This window comes from Enhydra lutris, unplaced genomic scaffold (assembly GCF_002288905.1).
Source record: "Enhydra lutris kenyoni isolate GAN:26980312 unplaced genomic scaffold, ASM228890v2 scaffoldscaffold60, whole genome shotgun sequence".
In the NCBI taxonomy this organism is placed as follows: domain Eukaryota; kingdom Metazoa; phylum Chordata; class Mammalia; order Carnivora; family Mustelidae; genus Enhydra; species Enhydra lutris.
The window spans coordinates 8,749,441-8,763,721 of NW_019154144.1; the positions used below are offsets into that span (position 1 = coordinate 8,749,441).

Here is a 14,281-nt window from a genome sequence, read left to right on the forward strand (position 1 = left end):
CTCTCTCTCTCTCTCTTTTTAAGATTTTATTCATTTATTTGACAGAGAGACAGCACAAGCTGAAGGCAGCGGCTTAACTGGCTGAGCCACCCAAGTGCCCCAGAGAATGCTTTTCTTAAGGAAGAATCATGTAAAAAGTTCAGACAGTATATGGCAAATAAGCTTCAAAGTAAAATCCAAGAAGAGCATTAGATGTATTAGATGGGGGTCGGGGTGGGAAAGGACCCCTTCCTACCTTTCAGAGACTGAGTAGGATTAAAATGTCACTTAATTAAACTAAAAACAAATTAAAACAACAAAGGTTTTTGTTTAAAATTTTATTCTCTCAGTGTAAGTCTCTAAAAGCTTTTAGGAGAAGTTTGTATATCTGCAGTTCTGATATAAGAACTGAATCCCTGGTATTGACCTCTCCATCATAAGGAATTCATCTAAACAGCTTTTAGAACAGTTAGCTATTCTTCAGGAAAAGATAGTCTTGCTTTTAAAACAGCTCGTATTAGAAAATGTATGTAAACATGAAGTCTCTTTTAAGCCTCTTTCAGAGTATTGCTAATTTTTTTGTGGGTGTTGAAATGAATACTTCAGTTACTATGACAGGTAGCTTTTTAAAGTGGTAAAAAGTGGTACCATATTGTCTTCTAGAAAGAAATGCTCCATCAGAATCTCTTACCTAGTACTTCTCCATTTAAGTATTTCCTCACAATTCACTGGAGAGAAGGAATAGACTAGAAGAACTAAATAGTGTTAATTTATATCAACAATTATTAGCAGTAACATTAGAATTAGCTCTGAAAAATCAAGCACAAAGACTATGTTAATAATTAGAGGTAATGGTTATTAAGTGCTGAACATATGCTAAATAGTTAACCATACATTTTTAAAAATTTTAATCATTACCTCAGGATTATGAACTTATGGCTACTGTCCATTTGTCAGTGATGAAGAAATGAGGTGGGTGGATTAACTTGCCCAAAGTTATATGCAGTCTGAACCTAGGAGCATTTGAGCTCCACACCCACAATTAAGAAACATAAGAAGTGGGGGCACCTGGGTGGCTCAGTGGGTTAAGCCTCTGCCTTCAGCTCAGGTCATGATCCCAGGGTCCTGGGATCAAGTCTCACATCGGGCTCTCTGCTCAGCAGGGAGCCTGCTTCCTCCTCTCTCTCTGCCTGCCTCTCTGCCTGCTTGTGATCTCTGTCTAACAAATAAATAAAATCTTAAAAAAAAAAGAAAAAAGAAACATATGAAGTGGAAATGGGAATTGGCATAAGTACTCCAAAGGCAAATGTGACTCCAAATGAGGTGGATATACAGAAATAAAGTTGCGACAATTTAGAAATTAGTAAAAGAAAAGTCAGATAGTAAAATTAATCATATTCATCCAAGGTGGGCAGAAATGGAAAACTTAGCATATAAAGTGAAGTACTGAGTTAAGAAAAAGTTTTATTTATTAAAAAACTATGTTTTGATTAAAAAAAATCCTATCCCCCTTTTTTCTCAAAGGCAGTAAATGTTCATTATTAAAAACAAAAAATAAGGGTGTCTGGCTGGCTTAATTGGAAAGAGCATGCAACTCTTGGTCTCGGAGTTGTGAATTTGAGCTCCATGTTGGGTGCAGAGGTAACTTAAAAAAAATCAATCTGAAGAAAAATAAAACTTTGAAAAGATATCTACACTCCCACTATCCAGAGACAACTGATGTTAATACATTATTTATTAGATAGATAACTAGATACTAGGGCTACAGCTATCTATATAGATATCAGATATTTAAAACTTATTTTTTCACTTAATTGTATATGCTGAATAGCATTCTATATGATAATGAATTTAACTGTGTAAATGAATATTTAACACTTTAAGTCATTTTTAATGTTTCCTCTAAGAAATTATAATATATTAAATATATTTTTAAAATAAGGGAAAAAAAATCCTTGAAAATTTATTTTATACACATTCTTAATTATTTCCTTAAGGTAAACTTCTCAAAGCTGAGTCAAGGGATATGTATTATTCAATCAATGGATGTGAATTATTTAAACCTTTTGGTTCTTATTTTGAACTTGTTCTATAAAAATATTGTATTAATCTGCACAGACTCACCTGATAAATTTGGCAACTTTATTCTTTTTTTCTTTTTATTTGATGAAAGGTGCCTTATTATTTCCCTGAGTTTTTAATTTATTTTTATTTTTTAAAGATTTATTTATTTTTTTTGGGAGAAAGAGAGGGTGGACAAGCAGGGGGAGGGGCAGAGGGAGAGGAAAACAATCCTCAAGCAGGGAGCCTGGTGTGAGGCTGGATCCCACGACCCTGAGATCGCAACCCCAGCTGAAATTAAGAATCAGATGCTCAACCGACTGAGCCACGCAGGTGTCCTTCCCTGCCTTTCAAATTAAGAGAATTTTCTCTTGACAATCATGAGGATATTAAATTTATGAAAATCTTTGTGGTCAGCAGAAATTTTGGTTAACGTTAAGGTTTCAGTCTTCTAGAACAAGGTTGGTAAACTATGGCCTGTGGGCCAAAGCCGGCCTACTGCCTGCTTTTGCATGATCTATAAGCAAGAATGGTTTTTCAAGTGTTGTTAAAAAAAAGAGTATTGTAACAGAGACCATATGCGATCTACAAAGCTTAAAATATTTACCCTCTGGCCCTTCAGAGAAAAAGTTTGCTTTCCCTGTTCTTAAGAGATACCCACTTTCAAACCAGGTTTGTTGGCATTATACACCTGCTTTGGTAGGCAGCTCGTGTCCTTCACTGTGTGATCTGCTGAGACAGACTGTCCTGAAAGTTCCACCGAGAACAATCTACCTCTTTTTACATTTTCAAGACTATCCTTTTTAATTTTTGTATTCTGCCTTGTTGGATTTTCACAAAGATCTCAGCAAAATGCTTGTGTAACTGCCAGGTCTATAAAACAAATGATTTGGAAAGTTAAGGGATTTCTTTTGGATGCTTGGCCATCTGAGAAGGTGACACAGATATACTTGGCTTTTAGACTTGCCCACGGTCCACAAAAAAAGAGGAGAAACAGTAATTGTCATATTCTCATTTAAGGAAAAGCCAAACCAGGCATATATGTATGAAGTGTTAGGGTCCCCAAACCAAACTTGGCCCAGGACTACTATATTAAAGACAAAGGAACATTTTGGGACATTAGTTAGCAATCACTCTAGACTGAGACGTATGTGTGCTGAACAAACCATGCATATATGTATGAAGTGTTAGTGTCCCCAAACCAAACTTGGCCCAGGACTACTATATTAAAGACAAAGGAACATTTAGGGACATTAGTTAGCAATCACTCCAGACTGAGAGGTATGTGTGTTGAAGGTGGGATGGTTAGTATCTTTTTCCTGTAGTTTTTCTCAATGCAGTTTTACTCCATATCTGTTACCTTTCATTTGTGGACTTCAAAACCTAAAAACTAAGTTTACTGGAACTATGACTAAATGGAAATCCAAGATCCAAGTCACAGCTTGAGGAATTACTCTATGGTTACGGAGTGCCTATTTCTTATCATCTATTTTGCCTGTTTAGGGAGTTTTAATTCTATTTTTATAGTTAAGCCACTAAACAAATGATCATCATATATTTTGCCTAGAAAAATTACTATAAAAGCATATTTTATTAAAAGAGGTAGCATAACTACTGGTTAAGAAATTGAAAAGCTGGGAGTAAAGCTTTGTACGTAAAGAAAAAAGATAACATAAAATATTTGGAACGAAATAGAAATCCCTATTTTATTTGTGTATTATACAAAGCTCCATTTAAATTACATGTTTAGTTTAAAACCTTAAAAGATCTTCTTTGGAGAAGAAATTGCAAGTAACTTTTCTAAATACATTAAGGATAATCTGTCCGGCACTGTAAGTGGAAATACAAGCACAAAGTAGTAATAAATTTCTTTTTGTTGCAATTAAAAATAGTATCAGCTGAGAAAACATTAGAAGCCATTACATCTGGAAAGTCAACAAACACACTAACACAGAAGATACTGAAGCTAACTACTGCCATCTAGTGAGTTAGTTATGTAGCCATTATAGGATTTGACTACGTTGGAACCCACGTTCTTGTTTCATTATTTCCAGAACTGTTCTAGTCAATTATTAGGTGTTTTGTTTTTTTTTTTAAGATTTTATTTATTTATTTGACAGACAGAGATCACAAGCAGGCAGAGAGAGAGGAGGAAGCAGGCTCCCTGCTGAGCAGAGAGCCCGATGCCGGGCTCGATCCCAGGACCCTGAGATCATGACCTGAGCCGAAGGCAGCGGCTCAACCCACTGAGCCACCCAGGCGCCCCCAATTATTAGGTCTTAAGGGAACATATACAATTCATACTTATCAAATTTGTGACTTAAATGAATTGAGAACAGAATGGCAATTGCATTAAAGATAGGAAAAAAGTCCTACACCCTGACAAATGCAAATTGAACATTTTTAATGCTAATGTTTAATGCAGTCACACTTCCATTCCTAAATAAAACAAGGCAAAACAAACACGATTTGAGGATACGTTTGTGCAAGTTTGAGGATGGGGAGACAAGGTGCAATGGCAATGCATACAGAAGAGTTGGCCATGTGAGGTAACTATGTAAATGTGGTAACCAGATCCACACTCATTGAAGCACCTTCAGTGGGTAATGATCAGGATGATGACAGAAATATGCTGTTTTAAAACCTGAAAGAACTACTGACAGCCTAAAATAGAGAAGACCACACAGAAAACAGCTTTCTCTTTAAAGGGCTGTCACAAAGAAGTACAGGACACTAGTTTGTGTCACTCTGAAAAACAGAACCAACCAAAGGGGGTGATTAAAAGGAGGCATATTTGCATTTAATGTAAAGAGGAACTTTGTAACTGAGTTGAGACTGATGGGCTGCTTGGGTATCACTATTAACTATTCAAGCAGAGACTGAAAGATCACTTGGCAGCTATAAAAAGTTTCCAATGTTGGATAAATGATTGAAGTAGAACAAGGGTTTGTAATGTATAGCCCATGGCCCAAACCTGGCCTGCTGCTTGGTTTTGTGAATAAACTTTTCTCGCAACACAGGCATGGTCATTCAGTTATGTGTTATCTAGGTCTGCTTTTGTGCTACTGCCAGGTTTGAGTAGTTGCAACAGAGACTATATGGCTTTAAAGCTGAAAATATTTACTCTATGGCCCTTTACAGAAAAAGTGTGCCAGGGGCTCCTGGGTGGCTCAGTGGGTTAAAGCCTCTGCCGTCGGCTCAGGTCACGATCCCAGGGTCCTGGGATCCAGCCCCACATCGGGCTCTCTGCTCGCCCAGGAGCCTGTTTCCCTTCCCCTCTCTCCGCCTGCCTCTCTGCCTACTTGTGATCTCTGTCTGTCAAATAAATAAATAAAATCTAAAAGTAAAATAAGATAAAAATAAAAGAAGTGTGCCAACAACTGAATTAGATAATTAAGAAGATTCCTTTTAATTCCTCTATGAGTGTTAGCTTCAGACTGCAAGTCTTCTGAGAGCAATGCCTGGCTACTTATAAGCTTTATTAGAAGGATAAGTACACATGGATCCCAATTAAAAAATAATAATTTTTTTAACGAATTTATTTATTTGACAGAGATCACAAGCAGGCAGAGAGGCAGGCAGAGACAGAGAGAAGGAAGCAGGCTCCCTGCAGAGCAGAGAGCCCGACGCGGGGCTCGATCCCAAGACCCTGGGATCATGACCTGAGCCAAAGGCAGAGGCTTTAACCCACTGAGCCACCCAGGCACCCCTCAAAAATAATTATTATTGAGTTGATCCACACACTTTGAAACCTTTCCTTTCCTTTTCAGAGTTGTAGAAAGGAAACTGGATTCACAGAAGGGCCAGATTTTTCTCATTCACCCTGTAACTTTGGCTACATCATTTAATTTTTCTTTGCATTACTATAGAATGACATAAAGTCATCTGCAAACAATTTGAGACCATCCAGCCTCCTTCCTACTCATGGACCCCCCCAAGCTGAAGTCATAATGCAAAAGAAACATTTACCAAATCTTTGTGGGTTCTCTGGGGAGAACTAGGAAATCAAACCTAACAACTGTACTAGTTGGATATTCTTTTAGCTTATCATGATTCACTAAGAGGTGGAAGAAGAAATACTTCTTAAGTAATAGTGAACATATAACATATCCAATAATAATTTCATATCATATGGCATAAAGCAGTAATGTGAAATAAAACTTCTGTGATGATGGAAACGCTCAAGATCTGTGTTAGCCAATAAGATATCTACTAGCCACAAGTATATGAAATGTAGCTAGTGAGAACTAGAATTCAAAATTTAGTGAGGAACTATAATTTTATTTAATTAATTTAAATTTAAATAGCCACATGTGGCAGGTACCTACTCTTTTGAATAGCACAGATGAAGGGATATTTTCAGAAATAATTTTTACGAATTGTATTAGTTAATGCATTTAATATCTTTTATTTTTTATTTTTTAAAAGATTTTATTTGTTTGACAGACAGCAGGCAGAGAGAGAGGGGGAAGCAGGCTCCCTGCTCTGGGACTCGATCCCAGGGCCCTGAGATCATGACCTGAGCCGAAGGCAGAGGCTTTAACCCACTAAGCCACCCAGGCGCCCCTCATTTAATATCTTTAAAGAAAAACTACTAGATAGAAAAGGGAAGTCAGTGATGGTGAAAGGAGAAATGCAATACTTGTGAAAAGCCATAAAATTAAATACACATATTTATTTCTAGGGAGGATATGAGGTTTTTTTAACTATTAAATGTTCTGCTTTTGGGGGTTTTACTTTTCTTATTGTTCAGTTCTTGTTATAATGAACAGGGATTATTTTAATAAATATATAATAATAAATTCTAAATTAGGTCTATTTCATTTATGGATAGTTCTATTTATTGACCTTAGTTCGGCCCTCTATTTGTTTCTTTACTTTTGTAATTTATCTAATACCATTCTGTTGTTTTGTCATCTCTCCTTCCAATACCTAAGTTGCTGAATTCTTATTTTCATTATTTCTCTAGCAAAAATACTTTCATGCAATTTTATCCCTTTTCTTGGATTATACTGGCTTTCATTTGGAGTTTATCTTTCTATTGTATGAAACTTCAGTTCTTTTTCTATAGTAATATGTTGGTGCAGCTGACATTTCTTTCACTTTGTCGTGACTAACAAGGGTAGCTCTTGGAGAGTATAAGGGAATTTTCCTTGATAGACAGGTATCCCCGGTTTTATTTTATTTTATTTTTATTTTTATTTATTTTTATTTGTCAGAGAGGGAGAGAGAGCAAGCACAGGCAGACAGAATGGCAGGCAGAGGCAGAGGGAGAAGAAGGCTCCCTGATGAGCAAGGAGCCTGATGTGGGACTCGATCCCAGGACGCTGGGATCATGACCTGAGCCGAAGGCAGCTGCTTAACCAACTGAGCCACCCAGGCGTCCCTATCCCCTGGTTTTAAAAGCTCATGTCAGGTCACGGGGCTTTTATGAAAGACCAGCATTAGTACCTGTTCTTGCTAACTGAAAGAAATATGAAGAGGCTTTTCACTATTACAGAAAAGAAGCAAAAAGCACAGTGTTTAGCATTTGTTTCACCGCAAACTGAGCAGCAGCCCCGCCCAGCTCCTTCCCCAGCATCTCAGCATCCAGCCTCCATAGCTTTGAACCTTGTCTATGAGTATCTCTGCTTTACCCTGATTTATTTTGTGTGTCTGTTAGCAAGATGTGTTTTAGGGTGTTAGAAAAGCCCAAGAGAGGTTATTTTTGGGTCTGGGAACATTAAAAAAAATTGCTGTATAAATTAATGTTAATTGCTTCTTTGCTTTATGCCATTTGGCTTACGAATGAAAATTCTCTCCTGGATAGCAGGGGTAACTTGTACTTTTTGTAGCACCTGTTTGTCCCCTCTGAACTAGAGTTTCAAGGCCTGAATATTATATGTGTGGGAGGGAGGGAGCACCCCCTAAAGCCCAATATAGATAGCTTTGTTGGGTTATTTGGGTTCCTTGGTGTTGTGAGATTTTTTTTTATGTCCTATACAAGGATACACTCCACTGAAGAACGGATTTAGTCACATGGATCTATGCCCTAAACTTAGCTTGAAGCCCTGAAAAGAGCAAGCCCTGGCAATTTTTTTGCTTCTGTTGAAATTCTGAGATACTGTGTGATGGTAGGTAGGTGTGCTGTTTAATGTTGTCCAATGGTGCTTACTCATTCTCTCAGTCTGATTCTCTCCAGATTGGGATTATTTGGTAAAAAGCTCAGAATTTGGTAAATTCATTTTTTCTAAATGGCCTTTTAAAGGTGGAAATGGCATCAGAATTTTTCTTTCCTCAACTTCACCTTTTTTTTTTTTTAAACAAAATGTCGGTACTGGCTTTTTTCATAATTACCAAATGCTGGACACAATGCAAATGTCCTTCAGCAGTTGAATGGATAAACAAACTGTCATACTCCTATATAATGGAATATCGCTTAGCAATTAAAAGGAAAAATTATTGACAAGATCAGTAATATGGATGGATCTCAAATGCATTATGCTGGGTGAAAGTCAATCTCCACTTTTTGAAATTATGGCAATGTAGTTGCACACAATCTTTTCTGAGTGGTTGCTCCTTGGGTTTGTTCGTTTCATCAGGAACAAGCATTCTGTGATCCAGTTTTGTTTCACATCTTTACCTGGGAGGCTCAGCCTATGCTTTTAAATAAAAGGCTTTGCTGAATATGTATAGTAAATATTAAAACTTTGGTAGCAGTGATTGAAAATTGACAGAGATGGCTAATTTATTAAATAAGTAATTGTCAAGTAAATCTCAGACCATCAGTAATGTTTATAATAAAATGCATAGCTTTTCTGTGGAGTTGTATATAGGAATTTCACACCAAAAGAAGCATCAATTTTTTAGCTTATATGTAAATTCCATTTTAATGTTACTTTAGACTACCTGTTTTCTTGATTGAAGATCATTTAAATTATGTTCTTATACTCACAGGCCAAGGCTGTAAATCATTCAGTCCTTTTTCTAATTTCTCAACATCTGGAAACTTTGTGGCTCCATCTGCATCTGCCATAAGGATTTTTTCTCCTCGAGAACTGAATATACCCTGCATATATAAACATTTCGATTAAAAGAAAGTTGCTTAAAATTAAGGTTAAATTCAATGACATATCGGTCTGTTTTGCTTAACTTAAAATATCTAATATTGGATAGTCTAATATCTAATATTGGGTGTGAAAATGGCAGGCCAAAGTTCCCTGAAAACATTCCATGGGTAAGAGCCATCTAAATGTATCTGATGCTATTTAATGATTTAAAAATCTCTGTGAGATCATACCATTAATACCTTATAAAACATGGTAAGAAAATAGATTTGGACAAGTAAAAGATAACCTACATCAATAAAAACAAAAAAGTAAAATAGCTATCATATTCATTTTATATATATATTGTATATGTATCTGGTCTACTTCAGGGCAGCATCTGAAGAAAGTATTTACGGGTGGGTTGAACAAATGTAATATATACAAACTTGCTGTGAAACATATCCTAAGATAATAGATCTTTTGTATTCTTTATTATGGAATCTAAAGTTTTTTTTTTTTTTAAAGATTTTATTTATTTGAGAGAGAGAGAGAGAGAGAGGAGAACACAAGCAGGGGTAGTAGCAGAGGCAGAGAGAGAAGCAGATTCCCTGCTGATCAGGGAGCCTGGCATAGAGCTCAATCCCAGGACCCTAAGATCATGACTTGAGTTGAAGACAGATGCTTAACCAACCTTATTCCAGGTGCCCCTGGAATCTAAATTAGTTTAAATTAATTACTGAATAAAGAAATGTGGAATATCATTAAAATTTAGGAAATGTGGATATATGCAAATACTAGTTTATGTTATTTGAGGGGTCTGAGACTTAGCAAAATTATGCCTCTCAATATTGAATTGATGGGTGTTTTGTGTAAAATATGGCTCTATGGGTGTTTATTTCACATGGAAATAAACTATACATCAACTCTTAACTCTTAATTCAGTCTACTTGACTGAATTTATTGTTTGTGATATCACAACAGTTTAAGTAAGATAAATAAAAATGTAGACAAAATTTTGATCATTTATTCTATAGGATAAACCCACTAATTAGTTTCTGTAATTTTTAAAAAATCATAACCATTAGGATATAGGTGAAAAAGTGAAATAAAAATGTTTTGTTTAACATCTAGACAAAAAGACAACAAACAAACAAACAAACAAAAAATCCTCTCAAAAAACCAAAGGCTTATTTCAAAGATACACATTAAGGGTGAACTGGTGGTAATAATTTAGCATTATAGAAAAATGTCTTTGGCTTTCAATCTTGTCTAAGTCACTTTATTATTTTTAAAGGAGTTTTTTTTTTTTTTAAAGATTTTATTTGACAGAGAGACATCGAGAGAGGTAACACAAGCAGGGAAGTGGGAGAAGCAGGCTTCCTGCTGAGCAGGGGAGCCCCCAATGCAGGGATGGATCCTAGGACCCTGGGATGATGACCTGAGCTGAAGGCAGACACTTAACAACTAGATTCACCCAGGCACCCCTAAAGGAGGTTCTTTAATGACTGCTATTCCCCACTGTACCAACGATGGCTTTTACTTCACTGCCAAACGTGTTGAAAAAAGCAGTCTATGTTGGTGCCTCCCATTCTTATCCATTCAATCCCACCCTATCTCCTCTCACTGCTCAGAGGGCTCATCATTATGTGCTTCGTTTCCCCAAGGCTTGGCTTCTGGTTGTCCTTGGTTTCTGGTTGTCCTTGCCAACTTAATGGATCCAACTATCATCTGATGCATGTGAATTACTCACTTACACTCTGCCAGGCTATTCTGGATACCACTACTTGGTATCTCAAACTCCATGGCTCAAACTCAATTAAAGATACTGTCTTTTAAACCAGCTCCTCCTCTGGTGTTTCATTCCTTCTATAAATGACATCCTCCTCCTCTGTCACCCAAGGCCATAGTTAAATTATTCCTTTCCCTGATCACATGATACAATTTTACCTCATTTTTACCCCTCCCTCACAACATTTGTCCTCTCCTCTTGGGCTGCTATGTCACTATCATGATCCAAATAACGATTCTTTGTACCTCACTTACACTGCTGCACTGGCTGCTGTCACTCTGTCAAAGGTGACAGTAACTTAAAGTCCCTAATCTAAAAGTTCAGGATCTGACCCCATCTACCTCTCTGACCTCATCTGTATAAAGCCAACCCACATGCACCACTAGCGGCTCCTTATTGTGACACTTTCTTTCATACCTTTGGTCATGTTCCTCCTCTGCAAGCTCCCTGCACCACCTTCTGCCTGGATAACTCCTAGTCCTCCTTAAAGATTCCATGCAGAGGTGACCTTGTATGGGAAGTCTTTGCTGCTGCTCCTCCCAGATGGAAGATGGTGCCAACATTTTGTATATATTTCTACTACAGTGTTTATACTACTAAACTATGATATCCTTAAGAATAGGATGGTTGTCTTTTTTTAAATTTTTTTTTAATTTTAGAGAGAGAGAGAGAGAGAACATGCACACTCAAGTGGGGATAGGGTCAGAGACAGTGGTAATCTTCAAGCAGACTCCCCACTGTGTGCAGAGCTCCCATGCAGGGCTTGACATGGGTCTCAATCCCAGACCCATGAGATCACAACCTGAGCCAAAATCAAGAGTCAAACACTCAACCAACTGAGCCACCTAGGTGCTTCTGGTTGTCCTTTACCTCAGTATCTCTACTAAAGCAGTAGACATGTAGTAGGCACTCCAATGTTGGTTGAATAAATAAGTGAATGGATAGATTTAAAGGCCACCATGATATTGCATCCCCCTACTTTCTTCTTCTCCTTTTTGCATGTCCCATGACCCAGACCAGAGCAAATTCACTGCTCCCAGTATACATTTTAAGAGTCTGGACTTCTGTCTTTTCTTACTTTCCTGACTGGCATGCTCTTCTCTCAACTCTTCCCACACACTATCAGGGAGGTTAGGTTAAGAGCATGGACTCTGGGGTACTAACCTAATCTAAACCTTTATTCTACCTATTAATAACTATGTGACCCTGAGTAAGTTACTTTACTTACTTATGCGTCACATCCCACATCTCCATAATTGAAATAATAGGACCTAACTCATGAAACAACATGAGGAGGATTAAATGTGATAATTATGCTAAAGTGGTTAATTTACTCAAAATAACCAATCAAGTGGAATAACCAAGTGGAATCCAGTGTTCATCACTGTTGGAGACTTGGTTTTGGCAATATCTCCTTTGTCAAGTCTGCTTGACACATGCCCAAGACTGCCAGTTACCTACTCAATATCTATTCTTTCCTTCTTTTTTACTAGTAGATCTCTGATTAGGTCAGGAGTGAAAATGTTAGAAACACTGCTCAGCCTTCCTTGGAAATAGGGGTGGCCTTGTGACACTGTTCTCGCCAATGAGAATTAAGTAAGTCATTGGGTGGAGCTTCTAGGAAAGCTCCCTAAAGGGGGGCAAAGCAGCCAGCATATATCTTCTGCCTTTGCCCTTCTCCTTCCTGTCTGGAATGTGGTTGTAATGGCTAGCCCTCCAGGAGTCATGGTGTGTGCACGAGGAAGAGGGAATGAAAAGTTAGGAGGCAGGGTTTCTGAGACACCATGTTGAACAAGGCCTGGACTGCCTATACTTAAACTTCTCTTTATGGGGGAGCAGAAATAAAATAAACCCTCTAAATCATTTAAGGCACTCTTTATATTTTCTTTCACATATCTATCTTGACTTGTGGTCTTTCTTCAGAGTATCCTGACTCTGAAAGCAACTTATTCCTTTTGGAATTTCTACAGTACTTCATGTGTACCTCCCATAAGTACAGCAGACTGCAAATTTCATCAGGATAGACCCAAATCAGATTTTATAAACTGCAAAAAAAAGTCATTTAAAACTTATCATCCAGTAACTATATCAAAGACGCACAGAGGCACACGGCAACATTTTTAAACTTTGATTAAGATAAGCATATTCTCCTGAATTACCTAGTATGTTATAGATATGGCATGATTTTTAAGATTTGATCACATATATATACAAAATTATACGAAGTTCTTATTAAAACTAATTTGCCACTATCTTAGAAATGATGGTATTCAACTAGCTAGCTGTAGAATACAAATGTACTCTGGTGCGCAAAAGAAGTCATTAAAAACATGTTTATATTTTAGATAAAAAATGTTGAAACGATGTATTACCATCCTAATAGCTCCACCTTTCCCGCGATTCTTCACCAGTGTTATCACTCGTACCTTGTCACTTCCATATTTCTGGCAATATTTAAAAGCTACCTGTCAAATTATATAAAAGTCAGAATAATATTAACTTGGATTCTAAGACAGTAACATAAACTGCGTTTATGAGTTTGGTTTAAATACTGCTCTTCTAGTTGCCTTCTTCTTGTGACTAGATTATACTCACTGTACATTTTAGTGGCCCAGAATTCCCGATGCCAAGAACCAATAATGACCCACTAGATTGAAGTCACAATTCACTTTCCTGCAGAGGTACTACCAGAACAGGCAGCAGCTCTCTCTTATTCTGACTCCTTTATTTACACTAATGAGCTGCTAGAGAAAATAAAATCCATGCACTGATCAACTGTTACACACTTGAGATTGCCATCCCCCCGCCCTTACTGGTGAACAACTCACTTACTTGTCAGCAACTGATCTTACTCCCCAGAGAAGTTGCTCATATCCTGGACCATGTCCCCCAGATCTTTTTACTCAATTTAAAAAAAAAATTTTTTTAAGATTTTATTTATTTATTTGACAGAGAGAGATCACAGGTAGGCAGAGAGGCAGGCAGAGAGAGAGGGGGAAGCAGGCTCCCTGCTGAGCAGAGAGCCCAATGCGGGGCTCCATCCCAGGGCCCAATGCGGGGCTCAATCCCAGGGCCCTGTGGTCATGACCTGAGCTGAAGGCAGAGGCTTAACCCACCCAGCCACCCAGGTGCCCCCCCCCGCCCTTTATAAGATTATTTATTTTGAGAGAGAGGGAGTGTGTGCGAGTGGGGGGAAGGGGCAAAGGGAGAGAGGTCACACACTCCCCACCGAGTGTGTATCCTGCTGTGAGGCTTGAAGTCATAACCCTGAGATTAGGACCTGAGATGAAACCAAGAGCTGAAAGCTTAACCCACAGAGCCACCCAGGTGTTCTTGCCATTACTTTCTGATTTATAATTGAAGCCATAAATAGTGATCTGTATTCGCTGTGTACATCTCTTCATCACTCAGTCATCAATCCACT

General features: G+C 37.7%; 1 protein-coding gene across 4 annotated transcripts in view; it reads right to left on the reverse strand.

Moving 5' to 3' along the window:
* Positions 1 to 14,281, reverse strand: part of LOC111158566 (ALG5, dolichyl-phosphate beta-glucosyltransferase) — a 43,892-nt gene that overhangs the window by 22,976 nt on the left and 6,635 nt on the right. For 2 of the 4 annotated variants that reach the window (XM_022520684.1, XM_022520683.1), the window contains exons 5-6: positions 13,230 to 13,322; positions 8,975 to 9,088 (exon numbers count right to left, since the gene is read on the reverse strand). In XM_022520684.1, coding sequence (XP_022376392.1) covers positions 8,975 to 9,088; positions 13,230 to 13,322 — 207 coding nt within the window. The remainder of the gene's footprint in view (positions 1 to 8,974; positions 9,089 to 13,229; positions 13,323 to 14,281) is intronic. The other 2 variants (XM_022520685.1, XM_022520686.1) reach the window with 2 other exon arrangements.